The following is a 22,783-nucleotide window of genomic DNA, read 5'->3' on the forward strand; positions in this document are numbered from 1 at the left end:
GCTACTGCGAGTGCAGTTGAATCCACTGAAGGTGACTTGCAAAAAAAAAAAAAAAAAAAAAGTCCTAAATTGGGGCTGTGCCCATTTTTGCTCCTTTGGACAGATAAAAGCTGCCAAATGGGAATGCCACCTCCTAACAGGCACACTCTCCTCAGCGATAGCAGACATGTCCAGTCTTTCCTGGAGAATCATTGGGAGGCAGCAGAGATGGGTGTGGGGAGCTCTAGGACGTTGCAGAGATAGAGGGGGTGAATATGTAACAAAGGCCTGCTCTCTCCAGTGTATGTTGGCCCTTGTAGTTAAACAAGGGACAGCCCAACCCCCACAATAGCTCTCTTAGAATATCATCCTCTCCTCCCTGTTCTCTAGTCTTCAGGGCAGACCAGATGATTCTGATGGAAAATGCACACAGAATCCCCATCCCCTCACGCGCTCCCTTCCCGTCTTTCTCCATCAGAAAGCGGAAGTTTCAGGTCACCTTGGACTCCAGATTTCCAGGCTCAACTGCACCATCAATGACTGCAGGCTAGGGAAATGGAGATTTCTAGAGCCTGTTAAGAGAATCTCCACACTTACATGGCACTCCCACAGCCAGGCCCCTCCTTTGGGGCAGTTGTTGAACAAGAGAAAGATGCTGGCATCGGGGCAGAAGACAGGTGAGAAGGGAGACAACAGAAAGGAAAACGGGAGCAGTGGAGGATCCTCCCCTCCTAGCCAGCGGTCAGGAGAACAATGAAAGGGCTCAGAAATGACCCTGCTCTCACCCTCATTCCCAGAGTGGGATGCGTAGGAAGGGGAGCTCTTGATCTGTATTACAGTAGCACCTTCACTGGCCTCTGCTGAGATCAGGCTCCATTGTGCTAGGCATGTACACACTAAGACACTGCCTGCTCCAACGAGCTTACAGTCTAAACAGACAAGACAGAGAAAGCGGGAAGAGGGGAGACAGGTTCCGCAAGTGGCAGTGGCTTGCTCAAGGTCACAGCAGCTCAGTGGCAGAGCGAGAAACAGAACCCAGGTCTCCTGGACTCAAGCCTGGTGCCCTAACCACTGGACCATACTGCCTTCCTTATGACCACTTATCAAACACCAGTGCTTCCCCATCAACAGCAGTCGTGTGATCTCCTCTGTAGGGCCCCAACACCGTATTGGAGGGAACCTCACACGTGTCTGCTTCTCTGCAGATGGAGAGCTGCCGGAGCAATTTCACACAGGCTGCTCTGGGATGAGACCCCCAGCTCCGGGATGCTTGGCCTGGGCTCTGCCGTGCCATGAGGCTTTCAAGAGCCACTCCCATCGCAAACACGAGAGCAGGGTCCAGTTCTGTTCTGTAAAGGGCAGTGGTGGGTGCTCTATCCACATATTGCACATGCTTCCAATTACCGCCTTTTGACTTCCCGTTCAAACACTGCAGAAAACAGACAAGGGGGGCGGGGGGGTGGCAAACAATGACAGCCCCTACCTTCAATGGTGCCCCACTTTGTTTTCCTTCCAAGAATTCTTCTCCCGTTAACCTGGTATTCCTGGTCACTGCCCACCACTGCAAACGGAATCATTTCCTGGAGGGACAGAGCATAGCGCACAGGTGAATGGCTTCATCCTGGAAGCCAGCAGGTAAACCAACTGGGCGGAGTTGCCTTGGGTAGGATAATCCACAGCCAGCTCAGCAGGCAAAGCAGTTATGGTACATGTCTAAGAGCTCTGGTCTCTGGGCTGTGGATCTAGCCTCCGGAGAAATCTGCAGAGGAGATTTTTTACTGAAGAGTTTCACAGGAACATCTCCATAGGCTCGACTTGTCTGTTTCCACTGCACGTTAATGGGGGCGATGCATCTTCAGCCCAGCAACGGAGGCTAGATACATCACCGCTGCCGTGGGTGGGGCCAACCTGACCACAGCTGCTCTCCCAAGAAGGGACAGGCTTCCCCGGCTTCCCTTTGGGAGACTGGTGGTAGCTCCCTGAAACACGGCAGGCAGACAGGACTAAAAATAGGGGATTGGGGGCTTTCAAAACCCAAAGCGAGGGGACGCATCGCCTCAGCAAGTGCTGGGAAGGGCCTCACACACAGCTCTGTGAATGCTGTGAGCACCATTTCTTGCAGCACCCACTTGCTGCTCCAATCGCAGACACCAATAAAAATCTGCGGATGCGCCTCTATCCTGGCCACTCCCTTCCAATCGTGCCCCTCTCTGCTATCTCTTCCTATTTAAAACCTCCCATCAGTAGTGCTGCCAGAGGGAAATGCTCTTCAGAGAACAGGACGCCTCCACCCAGAGCGCAGCAGGAAAAGGGCATCACCTGCACATGGCTTGGCAACAGTGCAGTGCAACAGTGCGGAGGGGCTCCCCTGCCCACTTGTTAAGGGCTGCTGAGGGAGAATCTGCTGAGGGAGGAAGCTGCAGAGACACCTCAAAGGGCAGGAGGGCTTGAAAGAGTGGCAGAAAGATGACACTAGCCCATCACTAATGGCTGATTGGCTGCCCCACTGCCAGCCGTCACACCTCGGAGTCAGAAAATACCAGTGGGTGGCAAACGGCTGGGAAACGTTCTCATTCAGAGCCCTCCTCTTCCTAGCCTAGCTCCCCAGCCTGGCTTTGCCCCCAGGGCCCTTGTTGGGCAAATACTGTGGTCCAGCATGTCACATTTAGGGAGCCAGACTCTAACAGCCAGGCCAGTTCTCAATGAGCCGTCTGGAAACAAGTCACAGCCCCAGCCACAGGAAGCCTTCGCTTGCTCCTCTGAGTGCAGCAACAGCCAACATTCCCCAAGGCCCAGACGAACGGCGTCAGGGACACAACACAGGAAGGAAGGCCACTCTACCTACTTTCCTATCCCTGTGGGAAGGAAGTGCAACAAACACCCAGCCAGCCTGCTGCCAGGAGGATGGGGCTCAGCATCCCAGGCTATGGCTGAAATCAGGTAATTCTCATGACCTGGGGAGCAAATCTCCCACCCACTCTTTCTGTATTGTCTCCAGTCTCTGTGCACAAACAGGGGTATAGTGCCCCAGCCTTGGAAAGGAAATACAGGCACTTTGCTGAACCTCCCAAAATCTTCACAAGCCTTTGGAGCCGTAAGGCCCAGCCCGAAGAGCTCTGGGCCACAGTGCTACGGGACAAAAGCACCATCCACTCACTCTGAATTTCTCATTCACAAGCCGGTCCTCAGAGTCTTCATCAAACTCCTTCTGGGGATACACGTCGATGTCATTGGAGAGCAGGTCAGCCGTGATCTGAAGAAGACGGACATGGAAAGGACACCATGTTAGACTCCATGACCACAGCTGCTGCCTTTCAGCCTCCCGGCAGCATAGCAAGGCTGCACCCTGCGCAATACTGAACAACTCGAAGCCCTTTCCAGCTTGGAACTAGCCAGGTAATCTTGCGTCCCCTCCCCCCCTTACTGCTCAGTGAAGGATGCGAGTTTTAGTGCTAAATATCCACCCAGCCTGAAGTGCAGCCCATGAAGTCCTAGAAGATCCTCTCTCCATCACCCCAACGCCCCTAGGACAGCGTCCATCTCTGAGCGGAGCAGAAGGCCACACAGATCAAGATGAAGCATTGCAAGCTGGACCCCGCCTTCACATTAAAAAGACAAAGGGTAGTGACAGCCTGCACCATGGGCAGCAAGTCAGGGCGACTGTGCACCTCCCAGGCACACGCTCCTGAGACTTGGAGGTGGGCAAGTTTGGGTGCTCCAGAGTAAGCTAGCAAGTCACTTTCTGGTATTTGTGTCTTGCTCACATTCCCTGGAAGAGGAACCCCAGATCTGGTGCTGCATATCCTGAAAGGGGTCACGTGGGGGCAGGAACACCCAGCTTGTTATACCAATAAAATAAAAACCAGCAGGATCTTATTAAAGGGAAAAAAGGCAAAATACCACATTTATTGTGAATACAGAAAGAATCATAGTAAGCAGTTAGTTATAGCTATAACATTCCATTCAATCTCATATTTATTCACACATTCATTCATACACACACACACACACACAGGTTCTGCAAGGTTGTTATCATAGTTACCAGCCTTAGAGTTGCTCATGCCAAGCCACTGGCCAGGTGGCCTGGACATGAGGAGGGAGCAGGGCCTTGTCAGATGCTCATCTGATGCTCCTGGAAGTTGGTTTGCAGAATCAGACCCCAAAGTTCTCACTTTTTAGAGTCTATTTTTATAGGCATTTCTTCCTATGCCTGTCTATGGGAATTGCTTCATCATGCTGTTGCTGAATCAATCAGCAGATAGCACATTCCTGACGGCTCCAAGATGTTATCTTGTTCTTTGGTTCTCCCATTCTTGAGGCTGTTGGGTGGATTCCAGTCTGCCCTCCTGGGGGGGAGCGGTCCTCTGGTTATTTCCACTTGACGCCTTCTTCAGCCGAGGGACACTGGATTTTTAGGCTGGCACCTCCCTGATCATTCAGTTATTATCCACACCAAGCATCCATCCACATCCATCCTCTATCTCTATTTTAATCACAATTGTTAATACAACAAAAGGGCGGGGAGTCTCTGGGTGCTGTTTCTGTTGTTAGAGTATTGCTTTGAGTCTCTCTCTGTGTGAATTGCTTTGAGAACAGACTCTGTCTTAGAATGTACTAACACAGTTAGCAGCTTGCAAGTTTCACATAGAGGGAGAGAAACAGTACCAAAAACCAAGAGTCCTCTTAATTAGTAATACCCTGGAATTGAAACTATGGGGAATCAAACTCATTTGTGATTTTAATACAGAACTTCTTTAATATGATCCAACAAGCTCAGTGAACTGTAGATGCACGAACTTGCTCTTTCTACCCCTTCAGATAGGCGCTGCAGCTGGCCATGAATGAGAACAGTGCGCCTCTGTCCAGCCTGACACCGTGGGGAGAAAACCATGGTGCTCAATGGCATTGGCCACTGCAACAGCGGTCATTTTGGCGGATACCTGGCAAACCAAGCCCGCAGCTTCCAGAGCTGAAGGCATGAGCTAAAGCTGCAGGCTCTTGAGGGTTGTGTTCAGTAGCTGGGCAGCGTAACAGACTCCCATCCTCTGGGGATCGAGCTCAGAGGAAGACAGACACACACTGATCAGTGAGTTATGCCACCATGGACCCCGCACAGGATAACCCCACAGGAAAGAGGCACCCCGCGCCAAGAAGCACAGTGGAGCAGTGACACCCAAGCCCCAGGAGCTGAAGAGCCTGGAATGGGGTCTCGGAAACCTATTTCAAGTTGCAAACAAACCATCTGCCAGGAGACTTGCTCTGGGGGAGCCTCACTTTGCAAACTGGGATCTGCTATGTGTTTGAGACAACACCAAAAGGTTCTCCCCTGTTAGACACCGGGCTGATCCTCCGCCACCTACTCAGCCACTCCCTCCCCCAGATCCATGGGCTTGAGGTGGAGGGGTGGCTCATGCTCCCCTTGGCACACCATACACTGCTCCTCACTGCCTTAAGCAGACGGTAGCACTGGGTTGTTCAACAGTGATGTCATTCCCTCCTCCACACCAGGCCTAAAGGGCAGAGCATCCTACCCAGATAGGGGGGCGGTCTGTTAGTCCAGATCGGTGTCGGTTTTAATGCAAGCACCAGCACTGCACCATTCAGCCGGGAAGAAGGGCAGATTTTCAGCTCCTGAATCCAACTGGGCATCAGCGTCAGGGATCTTCAAGCTCCTGAATCCTGTAATGTGCACGGAATTAGCAACCCTGACACCAAGGGACGTGTGCAGGCCCACACTCCCCAGTGCGGTGAACATCTCGCTGTGGTGCATGCATTAGACACGCACTGATACCAGGTTCCTGGAGGGAGATTCGGGTGCCATCAGCACCAAAACACACCTGTGCCGTTTGTCTTGAAGAAAACTCATGTTTGAATCCAAGTCTGAATGGTGACAGTGCCATGAGGCTGACACTGGCTCTAGATCAGCCCTGCATTTGAGGGGAAGTGAACCCCCTCTCCCAAGCCAGAAACGTCCACTCTGACAAACTTCCCCACCTGAGAGCACGCTCCGTTCTGGTGGGCGGGGGAGTCACGTAACACCAGCAAAGACATGCTGCGGTTTCAGGAGCAGGCTTGGCTTTAATGTGGGAAGGAACAACTGTGCAGGTCTTTGGACTCCACTTTGGTGCAAGTTAACAGAGCACTGGCATAAATCTGGAATAATACCACCCAGCCCATGGGAATTATCCCAACTTAAGAGAGAACAGAATCTGGACCTACTGAGATCTGAGTGGGGACAAGACAGCTACTGGTGGTTAATGCTCCATCACCACTAAGCTACAACGGACCAGAAAGCAGAGTTTAAAGGCAGTTCCAGCTAAATCACCTTCCAATATACTATGGCCACCTAATGCAGATGAGGCCATTGCATATTACAGCTGTGCACGTGTGTATAGATCTGGAGAGAGAGAGACACTCACACACGCCTAACCACTATTGCCAGAGCCATATCGGACCACTGGGGGGGCCAGATCCTCAGCTGGTGTAAAACAGCCCAACTCCACTGTCTCCTGATTTACATCAGCTGAGGATCCAGAGCTGCTGGCTGGTTCCGTTGGAGCCCGTTGAGGAAGGGGTGCAAGGTGTCCAGTCTCACATGGTGCATAGATCAACTTAGTTACATTTTTCACCTCCCTTTGGGAAGGATTTTAAGAGTCTGGTTATAATCAAAAATGTGACTCAATAAAAAGAAGGAACTTCTTACCCCGCCTTCCTGCTATCATGGGCCAGTGCTGCTCAGAGACACCTCTGCCACCCAATTAGAGTGAATAGCATGGTACAGGGCTGAAACAGCGGAGGGGAAAATTTGCTGAGTCTTCAAGTTCTATCTGTTCCTGCTTCCCTGACAAATCCAAGTTTAGTCCATTAACTGCAAAGCCAATACGGCACCAGGAGAGCCAGCTGGATTCTATTGCGCCTGACGCGTCAACAACATTGTCAGCTCAGTTCCGAGCTCAGCTTTTATTGCCAAGGATGATATCTGAGGCACAGGGGCCAAGCTGGATTTTCAGATTCCAGACTGACTTTAGCTCCAGCAGCTAGGCAGACGGAGAGGGAGCGACACATACGCGTGCACGAGCTTTGTAACTTCTGAACTGAGCAAACGGCATGTGGAAAAGTCATCAGGAAAGACCAGACTACGGCAGGCTAGACCGTCGGTCGTTACAACCCTTCCCCTGACTGCAACAGCTCCTCACTTGTCCCCGAGAGCACGGGATGCTGATAACGCGCAGCCTGGGCTGGGCCAAAAGATTTGGCTCCATTTCCAGAACTTTGCTTGGCCCTCTGTAGAATGGATTCAGCTGTGAAATCTGGATTCAACCCCCCCTCCCGGTCAGACTGCTGGTTTCAATTCATGGCCCTCACTCCCATGGATGGGACAAGAGGATGCTCAAGCCAGCTCTGAACCCCAGCCGGTGGATGACGTTCAGTGAGCAGGGCAGCTCCTCCCCTTCCGCAGCGATGGTTTGAGTAAGACTACAGCCAGGCAGGCTTCAGAGCCCTGTAGCCTCTCTCCACAACCCACAGCATCCCCCGGTGACCTGGATATGACAATCTGTGCTCTCCCCACCACCCCGAGAGTCCCTCCCCAGGCAGAATGTTAGCAAACCCTCTCCGCATAGCCTTGCTATATTGCCCAAGGTAAGAATGGGCTGAAATCAAACTGGGAATCTCTTTGCTTCTGTTGCTCCAAGTCAGATGCTTATGGAGACATTTGAACATGTGGATTTAGCTGTGCTTCATATTTTCCTTCACTACCTTGAGCCTGGATTTACAACGAACCCTTTCACCTCAAGCTATTTGCTACCACATGCAAAGCCTCCCTCTCCGCTGGGCTCTTATGGGTTAATACTGGATTAGAGGACCAGGACATCCTGAAGTCAGCCGGACAACCCTGAGACCCCTTTCCCTGCCATTTACCTGACTCCGCCCCTTGCCCGTTTCCTTCCTGCGTCAGCCTCGCTGCATTCCGCGGGGGTATTTATGGAACGCTGGCTGAGCTATTGGGTTGGCAAAACCCAGGCTATTCATGCTCAGAATGGCAATTCAGACTCGAGAAGCAGCAATCCAAGAGGCGACTGGTGGCTTGCTTATTTCTGCAGCGCATGCTGAGACCATCACGCCTGCAGCAAAATCGTTGGTCATATTATTGGATTTATAGCCCTTTGAAAGCCAAAGCAAAGCAGCGGCACCACAAGGAAACAGCACGCTTGGCTGTAGACTGAGACAGCCTCTTATGGGCTCCCCACCTCACCAACCTCCAGCTGATGCAATCAAGGGAACTGCACGGTTTGCTTCCCCCGTCAATCTCAAAGCGGACCTCAGCATGCATACATTTTGGCCTGGATTCTGTATCATTGCAGGATGCTGTGCAGTAATATGAGCTCCCCAAAAAGGGCTTAGAGGCTCGACATACAGCAGGACCGGCCTCCTAAAAACCATAAAAACAGCCTGGGGGGAAAAAATAAAACAGCCATGCAGAGGGAGACCAAGAGCTTGAAATCCATTGTGAGCTGACAGAGATCCAAGAGAAACACAAGGAACTGTTTGGAGGCGAAGGCCCTTCCTCCTGCCACATGGGATCACTCAGAGCTGCAGCCTAAGGAATGCTCTGGGCTCCAGGCCAGCCCTTAGGCTTTGCAGCCCTGCAGGGGGCGGTGGGGAAGGGAGGGAGAAGAAGTGCTGGCTGGGGAGTGGCTGCCATCCCCTTACCCTTTTTTTGAAGTAGTCTCTCTCCTCCAGCGTTAACGTGTCGGCTTTGGCGATGACTGGCACGATGTTAACCACTTTGCTCAGGCGTCTCATGAATTCGATGTCTAGCGGTCGGAGGCTAAAAGCACAGCAGAGAAGAAAGGGAATCAGACTTCAACAGTAGCGACGTAGGGGTTGTTTCAGGGGGAGAATCCCCAGCTCAGAAAGGGTATTTAGAGCCTAGGGAAGCGGGGGAGTAATTTTGTAACGCTGGAGAACATCCCTCTCTAATCAACATTTTCTTAAAAGCATGAGAGGGGGATAGAGACAGACACATGCTTTGTGGACACAAATACCGAAACATGCCAGGTTCCATTTTCCAAGTGCCCTGCAATCATTTATTAATCCTCCACACTCTGTGAAGGAGGAGAGGATTTTTATCTTCATGGGGATTCTCAGCCACAGAGGATTTTAAGGAACTTGTCACGGCTACACAAGTCTCTCGCAGAGCCAGGATCAGCACTCAGGCATTCCTGGCTGGGCTCGGTCTGCTAAGCCATCCTGCCTTCCTTGTGCAATGGAACTGGACAGTTTAAGGGTGACCCATTGTATAAAACTTTGTCCATCCTGGCACCTGATCAGAATAAAGTGGAATCATGACCCTTTCCCCTCCCCGCCATTCCCCACCCCTGCGCGCAGAGTAACTGGCCTATGGACCACACGCTTTGTACTGACCCCTCTGCACAGGGGTGAATTTCACCCAAAACGACAGATCTGTCAGTGCAGATAAAAAGTATGACTTGGTTAATGCCCACACTGAGCAGTAGCAGTGGAACAGATTACTCTACTTCCACAGCGGGGTTAGAGAGGACATGAAGCATGAAGGGAAAAACAGATGCCCCAAAGCTACAAGGAATTCACAACCCAAATGATTGTCCTTCTTAAGTTCCCAGCTAGAAGGCTGTCTAAAACCAAGAGTGGCCTCAAGTCTCGTTAACTGCTGGCCAGCAGCTTAAGGGAGCCAACTCCATCCACCCGAGCAAACTGCTGGAACACAAGGCCAGGATTGTTTCTTTTGGCCCAGATGCTGCTGGGGTCCAGAACACTCCTGCCCCTTGCGAAGAACAAACACAATTTGGGTATCTGGATTTGCAGCTAGTTGTGTTGGCCTGAGTGAGGCACGATCCCCCTGCCCACTCCAACTACCTCATCAGGCAGCCAGACATGATGCCAGGGAGATAAGCCATTGCCATGGGGCTGAGAGGCCCCAGCCAGCTTGGGAAGCAGAGTGGTAAGAAGAACAAGCTACTGTAAAGAAGCGAGCGCAGTGTCATGTATACTGCCTGGATACAGGGACACTTTACGAGCACTGAAGCCCCTTGGGTGAGGGAAATCCCAAGGAATCTGCCTGCTTGAAACTGGCCAGAGTACGCCAGGGTAGAAGTGGATGCAGGGAGTATGAGGAAAGGGCGCAGCCAGGTCAGTGCTGGAGCCAAAGGGCGAACACTAAATTAATGCAGCTTCATATGAATCAATCCTTGCCTCATTGTCCTGCCTCACAGATGGGGGTGCATTTATCCCCAATGTACAGTGGGGGAAACTGAGGCACGGAGCGGCCAACATGTCTTGCCCAAGGCCATACAGCAACTTAGTGGCAGAACTGGGTCTACACACCAGCTCTCCTAAACCCGAGTCCTATTCTGTAAACTGGGAGACTGGCACCTCTGTACTCACGGAAGGAGACAATATTGGCAACTCAAAGCCTTTCACCTCCCAGGCAGGCAAGTCCACTTCCCGCTTGGAAGCCAGGCTAGCTAGCCACTGCCTTTCACAACTGGGATTGCCACAAAGCTTTGTAGCAATCTCAGTTGTGAAAGGCAGGAGTTAGCTTTGAGTTGCGAACATTGTCTCATTCAGATGCCTTGTGGCCAGTGCAAGGCTAGAATTCCTTTTCTACATTCAGCTGGCCACGGTGCAGCTGTGGCCACAATGCATGGAGGACATGGAGAGATTCAACACAAGAGAGGTTGTGGTCTCTCTACTGCACAGAGAGCAGCGGGCGTGGGGCAAACACACCAAAAAGCCTAGAGATCACATCATTAGCATTAGGGAGAGCAAGGTCCTAATACAAACTCTGCAGTCACAGATTGCCCTGAGCTCCAGGAAAGCAAGAAATTAGTTTGGCTTTGGAAAGGAAACCCCCAAGGACACATCTGAGCAGACTGCTGTTGGAGAGTGCTGTTTGGAACTCTGCAGAATACATGTGCCAACCTCCCTGGGAAGCATCACTCTTATGTTTCTCTCCCCAAGGACTTCTTTCCCTCCCATTCTCCTTGCAATTTTTCAAACAGCTTTTCCCCTTTAAAAGTCTCTCCCCCCGTTGACAGCATGTTCCTGCCTCTTTCATCAGCTTTTGTTTTAGGTGGAAGATGGGGATGTGTATGTGGCCAATGCAGATTGAGTCACAATCAGAAGTACGTTGGAATTTTAACTCTGATTTAAAAGTCGGAGCCCAGTTATCAAGCCTGCCTTGGTCCACTGAGCCGTAGGGGGCCGGGGTGCCCTTTGTTACTCTAACAGCAGCGTGCCACGCCACACCTAGCCCACATCCCCATCTGCACCCAGCTCCGACATCAGCCAGCTGCACAGCTTTGGATCTGCTGGCACCTGCGCACCATGTTTAGCCCATCCCAGTGGGGTTTGGTGACTGGGCAACAGCAGTGCATCTCCTGTTGGTGCTGAGGTATTCTTAACGGCCAAGACCAGTCATGAAGTCTCCTATGTACAATATACGAGATTGTGCACACTTAATACTGGGGTGAGGAGGCAGAGGAGGTGCTCTTGAGTGAGCCCACACAGCTGCAAGATTACGATCATCTCCCTCCCCATAACACCAGCCCACTCTGACTCAGTCACTGATGCTTTTCCCTCTAGCTCAGCAGTGCAGCAATGCCCCTGTACAGCAATAGGGGGCACTGCTATCTTTCGTACAAGCCCTAAAACAGAGGTCCCAATCCTTTCTGATCTTAAGGGTCTTACAGCATTAAGAGCCCCACACACCTTTCAATCTGTAGTGTCCTTCCAGTGACTGGTTTCCCCTCGATGCTCTAACTAGACAAACAACACAGCTGCAACACCAGCATCTCTCCAGAGAGAGGTACAGGCAGACTTGGGACATAGAGAGATACAGAAAAGCTGCTCCAAATGGCAAGAGTTGCCCAGAAGGTGGCTCTTGCACTAACAATGGTGAGATGGTGTGAAAGACCAGAGGAGAGGCTGGAGGAGCAGAAATGCAAGCCAATAAGGCAGGCTGCACTGCTCCCAGCATTCACCCAGTGTGGTCTTTGAAAAGAAGGCCCTGAGTCTATCAGAAGATTTTTACCCCATCATAGCAGACGAATTCCAATTCAATCCCCCTGCACTGAAGTTTCAGTTCAATAGGGTATTCGTCTCCACTTCCTGCCCTACACAGATGCAACATTGCAGCAGAGGACTCGCTCCAGAAGTGGCTGCATTTCAGTGGTGGGCGTAAGAATTCTCATGCTGATTGTAACACTCGTTGGGAGGAAAGGCATCTATGGGTCTAATTCTCTGCAGCTCCACTGAGCAGAGGATTTGGCCCATAGTGACCATTCTAAAACCCCATTAACTGAATCTGCTGGCTGCGGCTTCTGCTTTCTCACAAGCTGGGGTGTGAACCTGTACGTTAGTGAGGAGGCTTTTGACTGAAGGGTCAGCAGCAGGACTCAGGGATGCAAACTCTTCTCTACTATCAGCCAGGTCCCCTGTCTGACCTCAGTAGACCTAGGGCATCCATGAAGCCGTAACCCCCCCACTCCCCCCATAGTAAGACACTGTCAGAGGAGACCAAACAGAGTAAGGCTTTGTGCACTGTGGGGCCCTGTGCTTTCCCAGAGTCCCCAAGGCAGAGCTTCCTGGCATCTTGCTGAGCTCTTTCCTCTGACTGCTAGAGAACCGAGGTCAGCAGACTTTCCCAAACAGCAGTTCTTCCTACACCACTGCAGCGAGCAGCATTCCAGCTTCGAGGCTTGATACCAGGACAGGGCATGGGACAGCCAGGCTGGCTGCTGGGGATTTACACTTTGACCCAGCTCCCCGTTAGTAGCAGAGCAAACAGGGCGAGCTCTGAGCCTAGAGGCAGCAGGGCACAGTAATAAGATAGACGATCCAGGTCTTTTGAAGCCAAACTCCAGCTCTGCCACTGACACAATTTAAAGGTGTGTGGTCTTAGACACGGTATAACCTCTGTCTCAGTCCCCTCACCTTTAATGTGGGGAACACTTCCCTCCCTCCCACACAGGGTGTTAGAAAGCTTGATTGGCCGCCTTTATAAAGTGCTTTGAAAATGCTATTATTCTCCTATCAAATGAAAGTCACAGGGATTAAACAAATAGAGCTCTAGAGAAGTAACTGAACTTCAGAGAGCAAATAATTTTTCTTTATGCTTTTTGGACCATCCTCTACAATTTGCTACTACATTCTATTGGACAGTTTAAAAAGAACTCTATAGAAAAATACCATTTTCTATTCAGTTTCGTGGGACTTTCCCCAAAGGAGGCCCTGTAACTGGAAGTCTAGCCAGGAAAGCTCTAGCTCTAGACTAAGTTACAAATATTAAAGCAGATGAAAATTCACTGGCTCAATGCACCTGAGAAGTCACTAGCACTGGGAGCTGGCTTACGCACAAATTAACCCTTTCATAGATATTACGTGCACTATAGACATGGCCACTGTAGTAGCCGTGGGAAGAGATGGCTTACTCTAGTCTCAGGTAGTCCATCCCCAGCTCCCTATTGCAAGGAGCAAAGCAGCTGATTCTGGAACCTAAGGAAGACCATTTTGGTTCTCACATTAACTTTTTCACTTCTGAATAAAGCATGCAAGAAAAGATGGATGATCACAGTACAAAAACATGCAGGATCTCTTGTGATCAGTGGTGTGTTCCAGAGTCATAAGCAGGCAGTGGGTGCAGTTCACAAGAGGCAATTAATTATATTTTAACTCTTTTCCAGTATGATCTCTGGAAGGCCAGGTCTGTGACTGAATATGTACAAGAGAAACTGCTTTTGCCTGAGAGGCAAAGGGACCTCTAGGGAAAGAGGACAGGCCACAGCTGAGTGGAACTGTGGCAGGGGATTGTTCCACTGAGCTGAAATATACACACTGGGTGGCTATAAAACTTTGTCCTTCCTTTTTGTTCAGTGACCACTACTCAGCCCCACAAAGTTTGGGGGTGGGGGAGGGAATGGAGGGAATTACTGTGGGGGTTGTGTATGGCCCCTCCAAGTTATCTACACCTGGGCTTGCTAGCATAGGTGGGATCAGGCAGGAAAATTCCCTCTAAGCTGCGTGGCCACACAGCAGGCTATCAAGGGCCGCGCAGCCACAGGGGCCTGGAGAGGACAGAGGTAGGGGGTGGGCGGGGAACAAGTTGGGGCATACAGGGCTGTGGCAGGGAGAAGCGCCTCTCCCCAGGACCAGAGTTGCCATGGTGAAAGAGGGCTGGGGGTAGTCCTCTCTCCCCGCCTCAGCCCTGTGGCAGTCTGTACCCCAAACCCCTCATCCCCTACTAGAGCCCTCACCTCCGCACACCCCAACTCTCTGCCTTAGCCCTGAGCCTCCTCCCACACCCCAAACTTCTCATCCCCAGCCCCACCCCAGAGCCTGCATCCCCAGCCCTGAGCTCCCTCCCCACTTCGAACCCCTCTGCCCCACATCACCTCCATATTGGTGCACATAAAATTCATTCCGCACATGGATGTAAACAATTAGAAGGAACACTGTAGGGCAGACTCGGCTCTTGCTTGTTCCCTTAAAATGCAGTTAAGGAATAAAAGCCGCTGAGAGTACGAAACACAGAATATACCCTGTCAGTGGCGTCCCAGATCTAACTAGCAGCAAGGAATAAAATCTTCTGATTTGTACACTGAGCAAAACACCCGTGCGGAGTCACGCAGGGCTCCCCCCACCACCGCCAGTAAGGGAGCCTCTGCACAGAAGCTGGGAGGGTGCTTCCTGGCACAGGCAGTCAGACGCATGCCAGCTCTGCTCGAGCTAGTGTGCTACAAATAGCAACATGGCTGCTGTGGCATGGGCAGTGGCTTGGGCTAGATGCCTGAGCACAATCCCACCCCACCCCACCCCCTGGGGACATACTCAGGCAAGTAACTAGCAGAGCTAGTGTGGGTCTGCCTACGCATGCAGGAAGCAAGCTACATGTAGACATACCTAAGTGCGCAACAGGAAACTGCTGAGGCACAAACCAGAACTGAATCTAGCTCCCTCTCCAATAGCAGGGACACTAACAGGAGAGGAAACTGGACGGTGTCAGTACTGTGAGAAGCAGCGACTCCAACACACACAGGTTGCACAGCCGGTGAGTGAGAAAGTGCCGTATTTCACAGCCACTTTTCAGAGTCAAGCCATGCTTTCCAGACATCATGCAGAGCCTGCTGTGGAATTTATTGGGTGGTAAGTAGTTGGGGCTTTATGTCCATGGACAAAAGCCCCTGCCAGCATGTTACTTAGTCTTTGCAAACATCATTTTACCAGGGCCTTATGAGGAGGGCAGGGCACGCACTAGATTAGTTTCCTCTGCCCTGGACTCCTGACTGATGGGAGACAGAGCTGAGGATGTGTCGTTAGGAGATGGAAAAGGCATCAGCTGATTCACTCTCGGGTTCCACTCTACGGGAGGAATAGACAAACCTTTTACTCAAGGTCTACGGCAGAGTCTGAAATGGAACCAAGCAGTCTACTGGGTGAGGGCTATCATGGGATAGGACATCTCTGGCTCACAGACTGGAGTGCTATATTCAGCAGTCTCGTAAAAGTCACTCAGGGATTCACCAGTCTTGGTGGATTCTGAACGTATGTTAAATGTTTATGACAATGACAAAAAGAACGGCTCCAGAGGATCAGGTATTAATCCAAATGCAACTGGCACAGAAAGCAGAACCAACTCCAAGCCAGTCCCCATCTCCACAAGGCACTGCAGTTAAACTAACCCCCTGCACACTGCTGGCTGCGGAAGCAGTCACATGCTGCCAAAGGGGTGCTAGGAGTCCTTGCTGTGCAGTTTGGGAAGGGAGGAAAAGAGTAATGCTCTGCCCTTGAGTCGTCAGGTCTGGAAAGCAGCAGGGCCGCTGCATCATTCCCCATCGTCAATGAAGGGGCAGAAGGCCCCTGAAAAGGACAATCTGAACAGTGCAGGACACTTGAGAATGACATGGGGATTAATTCCTCTACCACATTTTCTGTAACCGGTGCAAACGATTGACAGTAGTAAGATGTGTCCGTGAGAACGGGGAGAGGGAGCTGGCTGCCAAGAAAAACTGGGATCCAAATTAAAAAGCAGGTTATGCAGGCAGAAGCATCCCAACAGGTTGAACCACCACACCCAGAGAGTTATCCCTTCTGGGGACACCTCTGGTGAGCATCATAAGAATGGCCATAGTGGGTCAGACCAATGGTCCATCTAGCCCAGTATCCTGTCTTCTGATAGTGGCCAATGCCAGGTGCTTCAGAGGGAATGAACAGAACAGGAATCATCAAGTGATCCGTCCCATTGGGATTTGTGTGATGTTGCCCCCAGTGGGGATCCACGGAGTCCAAAGGGATACCTGTCATTACCCGCTAAGGTGGCTCAAGTGATAGAGGCCTGAGGTTTGAGAGCAGAAGCACCAGGGTTCTAGTCCCGGTTCCCTCCACTTGTGGCATATTCAAGACAGCGGTAGTGTAACAGTGACAGACCCTGGTCATCGGCGGGCCGGATCGAACCTGGAACTCTGGAGCGAAACGCATGAGTCTCTACTGTATGAGCTAAAAGACACATGGCTTTTAGCTAAAGCTGCAGAGCAGACTCATTAATCTCTCTCGCAGTGGTCTCGGTGCCACTAGATGGGACAGAACACCATATCTAGAAGGTGTGTGGGTTACACTAGCATCTGCAACTCCCAGCTGTGTTAGAGATGCACAAAACCAGCATGAAGGGATGTGCCTTGCTTACATAAAACTATGGGAAGATGCCTCCCAGCTCACCACTCTCTGAAAAGGTTTATGGTCATTTCAAACAATACTCCACTCGACAGTGGGAAGAGAGAGTACCCCGTGCTAGCCCACAATCTCTGAGCATGGGGCAACTCATTAGGAGAGCAGGGGAGATTATGAAGGGCAGGAGGAAAGTGCCAATGGCAATAAGAAATTAGATATGAAACTAACCAGAGTGTGGCATCAGGAACTCAAATGCCACATGTTACAACTCCGAGAGAGCCAGCATTTCCCATCCACTCCCCAGTCCCATTAAAGGTCTTCCCTCCCCCCGAGCTGTAGTCTATGGCCTCAGTGCGTCCTGCTGTTCCCCAGCATATATGCATCCTCTGTCGGGAGGCGAAAGTCAGGAGCCAGATGTCCTCTTTGACACCTGGGCAGGAAACCGTGGCCCTAGGAGAAGCAACCTGAGACGGCAGCCAAGCGAGCGGGTTCTAACCCCCAGCTGGGGTATCAGGCTACATGCAGCCAAAGGCTATTGCAGGGGAAGGAGCCTGTTGCGTGCAGCGTGGTAATGAAGCCTCTTGAACTGCAGGGCCATTTTCTTATATTGGAAACACATGTTCTTTGGAGAGAGAGGGGAGAGGGAGGGAGGAAAAGGTGGGGGGGGGGGGGGGAGGAAGCAGAGAATCAGACTTCCATGCAAACACTGCTACCCTGGGAGCAACCGGGTGAGAGAAACCAGAACATGCCATTAGAGAGGCACAGGCAGAGGGATGAACGCCTAACATGTCAGTGCCCTCCCCCACACACACGACGGCCACACACAGAATGACGGCGCTTTCCCAGGGATGGGGGAGCGGGCTGTGGAATGGGTCATTTGCTCCACCTCAAGAGTTGCATTAGCAAACTCCTGCTGCTGGATGCACGGCCAGGTCAGTGGCACAGCCATAGTGCTAAGGGTTCAAGGGATGCACGTGGTCACCCCTTCTAAAGCTCCAATGCTCTTTGCACACAAGCAGAGGGCTCAGAGCCTCCTTTTCTTCCTCTGCTGAAGAGTGGGATTTGCAAGGTCACCAGACCTAGAGTCTTCTCTAGAAAAGGTCTGATCATCCCGAGGCAGACAACTCCATTGGCTCCCTCTGCCCCTAGCAGAAGGCTACAACAGACAAAGACTCCAGGCTCACGGCCCAATCAGACAATCCAAGGACCCCAGGGTCTTTGCAAACTGCATGTATGCAACCACCTCTGCTCTATGCTAAGGTATGTGCAGGGCCGTTTACATTGACAAGGAATTTGCTCTCTAAAGCCAATGGAGAAGGGCACTCTAAGGTCTTGTCTACATGGGAAAGTTTCGTCAGTTACACAAGTATAGTTATACCTGTCTAACTTTCCACGCCGGGACAATTATTCTAGTCGAAGAGTGCCTTTTTTTTTTTTGGTTGAGTTGAAGCCCCTTCCCAAGTGACATATGTGAAACCAAAACAAGTCACTCATATCCAAACAAGAGTGTCCACACAGGGGGTTAGACTAGTATAACTATATAGGTTTAACTTCATACCTTGTTTATACAGAAGACAAGGCCAGATCTCGAGTGAAGAAAATGCCACAAACCAAATGAAAATTCTAGGTCCCGACACTTGGACACTTGCTTTTTAAAGGTGCCAAGGACAGAAATGAGGCTACATATGAAATAGGCCATGATCACTTCCAGGCTAAAAGCTCTATTTCTAAATACCCCCTTCAGGCTCAGCACCAACTTGATCCATCTGCTCTATACTGCTCGGACAACCGGATCCTTGCTTAACAAAAACGGATAGCATGGTAGGGAGGCATTTTAAACGTTGGCAAGCACATTACCATCAGATTCTAGCCACTACTCACAAGGACTCTTGGGATGCTACAGACTCCCTGGATTTTGGCTAACTGTTTGATTGGTCCTTGGGGGGGGGAATGAAGGGATACCTGCATATTTGTTCTACCTATGCCTGGCTAGGACTGCTTTGTGTTAATACTAACAGCTATAGATGGGGAAGGAGCTAGCTATAAGCATTAGGAATTATGGCATTGATATGACAGGTTTCAGAGTAACAGCCGTGTTAGTCTGTATTCGCAAAAAGAAAAGGAGGACTTGTGGCACCTTAGAGACTAACCAATTTATTTGAGCATGAGCTTTCGTGAGTTACAGCTTTGAGCTGTAACTCACGAAAGCTCATGCTCAAATAAATTGGCATTGATATGTTACTTGTGTGGGATTGTATATAGAGCACCTAGCAGTCAATGTGTGCATGCTTCAACGTACAGGAAGTGACCAGAACCTGGCTAAACAGGATGTAGTATCTGCACTAAAGATGATTGATTGGAAAAAGTTATTGTAAGGTCACACAAACCAGAGTGATTTTGAATTTCTTAGCAACTTCTGGGGAAGACTAAAGACAGAGACAGCTTGCACCAGAGAGACAAGTAGGTTCAATCTTGATCATAACCCCACCCCCATAAACACATATACACGCCATCCTCAGTAGGAAAGATCATTCTCCCAAGGAGGCGGGTACATACGCATGGCCGGTGGCTGGGATGAAGTATATACAGCAGTGCACCCTGGTGTCTGGGATCCGCCTCTTCCGGTTAACATTGAGCTCCTCCTGCAAGTACTTCTCGTACTGGTCATTGATGAACTTCATGATGGGCTGCCAGCTATGCAGAAAGACACACACACAGGTGAGACAGGACTCATGCAGGGACTCTAAAACCACCCACAGGCTACCCTCTGGACTGGATTCTAAAAGGGGGAGTCATTGGGAGTGGATGGTGCTTAGCATCTTGCAGAATTGGGCCCCCAAGTAAAAACACGGGAACGTTTCATACCACAGCTGCAGGCAGCTAAGTAAAGAATCCCCCAAGTCCTGTGTGAATGGCAAATCTTGTTTTATCACCTTTCTAAAGCCAAGTTTTCTGGGAACCCTCCCAGTCCTGGCACTCAACAAGGGAAACAACTAGGATGTATGGCCGCAGGAGAGCTCAGCTTCTTGGCTGTGAGCTCTGCCTCTAGCACTAGGAGGCAGTGCAGAGCCTGCAACCACTTCACGTGGATAACTGGGCTCCACCATCCAAATGCGAGACTCTCACAATGGTAAGCAGGCTTTGTAAGTGTTAGCACCCACAGTAGCCCCTTTACTGCCGCAGTAATGGGCATCCTGTGACCAACTAGGCTCTGACCCATTTCAGAACAGAAATATTAGTGAACAGCACCAGGAGTGTCAAATAAGCCCTGGAAAGCCTGGCCGCTTAGCCCTGCCATCTTCTTGCTCTTCCCCATCCACCCCAGGATCCCAGCCATAACCCTTCACCAGGAGTCACTTCTGAGAAAGGCAGCAGAGCAGTTAGCCATTGACTGCCCGGACTGTGGGAGACCTGCAGTGCCCCAGAAAGCTTAACAGACCTTGTAGTGCTTTCCTAGACATTGTATTTAGAGAGAGGTTGGGGGGCAGGGGAGTGGGCTTTTAAAAAAAAAAAAAGAAACGTGCTTGTGTGCCCTTCCCCACAGACACTGGTCACTCAAATTTGTCTGTATGCTTCCAGTGTTATCCTCATCCCCACATAACCACATAGCGTGTGGGTGCATGGGTGTGTGTGTGTGGGGGGGGGGAAATGTACAGATATTTTAGCACTCACACATCCCCACAAGTGGGACACATGGATGTTCAGAGGCGGTGGCTGCCCCAAGGACTTTCCCCACAGCTGCTAACTCTCCAGCAGACGCAGAAAGGGCTAGGTGATCAGTTGTGTTAGCATGATGGGGATGCTGGGGCTGAGGAGACGGGTGGCCTCCTTAGCAGTGGCAGTAAGGTGCTCTTTAACAGCTGCTGATGGAACTGCCTGGCCATTTCCCGGGAAATCTAGGGCAGAGTCTGGCCTTTGGCCTGCTGAGAGCAGTGCAACATAGCGCTGTGCCCCAGGGCCCTGAGACATCTGGGGGTGCAGAAGGATTGTAACTAACCACCAGTGGGTCATAGCTGTCCCCATGCCATCTCCACACCATTTGTCCAGGTTCTTTGCCCAAAGAGCAGGATTCCTCGGCCTTTTTTGGCACCTGCCCTGTCCATGAAGCGACACTCTGGGGGGGTTGGGCTCCACCCCCTGGCAGAGAGAATGCTGACTAACCCCAGCCCTTTGCACTGGAGCCTGCTGGGGAAGGAAGCTGGCAGGATTATCTGGTTTCCCTTTGCAGCTCACCAGCCCAGCTGTTCAGCATCTCCAGCCTCCCTCCCCGCCCCTCAACAACCAAGCTGGGCAGAATGAGAGCCACAAGGGATCCGCATCTTTGCAATGCGCCCCGGCCCATTCCATGCCCCAGGCCAAAGGAAGGGTGGTGTAAAGTGAGCCCCCACCCTCATAGGTGGTCTGCATGACAGAAGGCCTATGCCAGCACAGCCCGGGGCCATTTGGCTGCAGTGTTCCCCTCTCCCGGCTCCTCACCAGTTCTCATTGTTGATGTGGTCTCCAAACCCTGGGGTGTCGATGACAGTCAGCTTCATACGGACACCTTTCTCCTCAATATCTGAAACAGAAATGTGCAAGGGATGGTATAGGCAGCAAGCAGAGACAGGCCCAGCGTGCAGCCTTGCCCTACTACCAGAGATCTCTCCAAGCGGCTGCTCTCTTGGTACCTGCAGCCCTCCAAAGATACAGCATCCTATTACATCACTAGCATTTCAACTGCATTATAAAGAAGACACTATGCAGCTCGGCTCTCTCAATAGACCATATAACTCCTCCCCCTGCGAAGCATGATACACAACCAGCACTTTCAACTTATTGCGTTCTGGCATAAAGGGGTCTAGGCTGGTGGATACAGAGAAGATGCTCTGGCTTCTCTTGGCCTAGGAGGCACCCCCAGAGCTCTGTCACCCCGCAAGGTGCATGTATGCCCAAGAGACTCACCATGAGTGATCGACTTTATTTCAATGGTTTTGGGAATGCGCTCTTCAGAAGCTGGCTGAACGGATTTCCGGCTGACTTTGGATTTGAAGAGGGTGTTGATTAACGTGGACTTCCCCAAGCCACTCTGACCTGGAGGACAGGGAGAGTCAGAATCAGAGTTAGAATTGTCTCCATTTCACCTTTATGGGAATTCCCCGTCCCCACCATGCATCAAGAACACATTCTGCTAACTAGGGTGGGGCCAACTCCGCAGGCAGCGGCTTTGCACATACCTACAGTTTCTTTGCAGAATTTAACAGTATTTCCCAGACCCTCTGGGATATTTCTTCACACAAGCAGGATGGCTACATATTGGCTTGGGTACACATGTGTTGGAGCAAACGTTTCAGACCGGCTCATGCTTTGTGCCCCCTGCTGGCTGACATAGCAAAGTGGGTCCTATAGCTTATTCAACCCAGGTCTGTTCTCCTGCTCATGCCGCACGTTAGCTCAGCACGTGGGTGTGGATCACTGGAACTGCAGCTCCGTCTTTGAAAGTGAAAGCATCCTTGGTAATGCGGCAACACACTCAGTGGAAACAGCTTCCTCCTGCAATCAATACGGTTCTCTGCCCCCTGTCCCTGTTCAGGGTGGAACACAAAACCCGTGTGTTTGAAGACATTGCCCGGAGATGTGGGATGGAAAGAGCAGGGATCTGGCACCCCGTAGAGTGAAGTCAGACAAGAGACTCCAGTATGGAACAAGATCTCACTTGGTTGAAGACGTGCTAGACAGAAAACACAGCCCATTTGGGCACAACTAGACAAATTCATTGGGGAGCATGTGAATAGCTAGTTTGTCAGTTCGCTGAACAGCAGCAGCTCACACGACCAGTAAGGGCAGAGATACACACAGCACAGAAGGGCTAATGTTTACAGAACCCCTTTATTAACCTTAACTGAGCCAACACAGAGGCCACACAGTCATCTTGAATTATTTATCTGCCCCCTGTAAGGCTGCAATTAACCATTTCCCTCCTTAACAAGAGGATGGGAAGCAGACAAGCTCTCCCTCCGCCATGACCCCTTCAATAAAGATTTTCTTAAAGGGACTTACAGATTGAAATGGCCCACAGGAGGGCTCACTTACAGGCTTCCTTCACTGTCTGTCCCACATGAAT

General features: G+C 51.0%; 1 protein-coding gene across 5 annotated transcripts in view; it reads right to left on the bottom strand.

Annotated features, from left to right (window-relative positions):
- Positions 1–22,783, bottom strand: part of SEPTIN9 (septin 9) — a 260,220-nt gene that overhangs the window by 6,708 nt on the left and 230,729 nt on the right. For all 5 annotated transcript variants that reach the window (XM_073312122.1, XM_073312124.1, XM_073312123.1 and 2 more), the window contains 6 exons: positions 21,625–21,753; positions 21,160–21,241; positions 19,240–19,377; positions 8,692–8,809; positions 3,137–3,232; positions 1,463–1,559 (listed from right to left, as the gene is read on the bottom strand). In XM_073312122.1, coding sequence (XP_073168223.1) covers positions 1,463–1,559; positions 3,137–3,232; positions 8,692–8,809; positions 19,240–19,377; positions 21,160–21,241; positions 21,625–21,753 — 660 coding nt within the window. The remainder of the gene's footprint in view (positions 1–1,462; positions 1,560–3,136; positions 3,233–8,691; positions 8,810–19,239; positions 19,378–21,159; positions 21,242–21,624; positions 21,754–22,783) is intronic.

This window comes from Lepidochelys kempii, chromosome 14 (genome assembly GCF_965140265.1).
Source record: "Lepidochelys kempii isolate rLepKem1 chromosome 14, rLepKem1.hap2, whole genome shotgun sequence".
Classification (NCBI taxonomy): Eukaryota; Metazoa; Chordata; order Testudines; family Cheloniidae; genus Lepidochelys; species Lepidochelys kempii.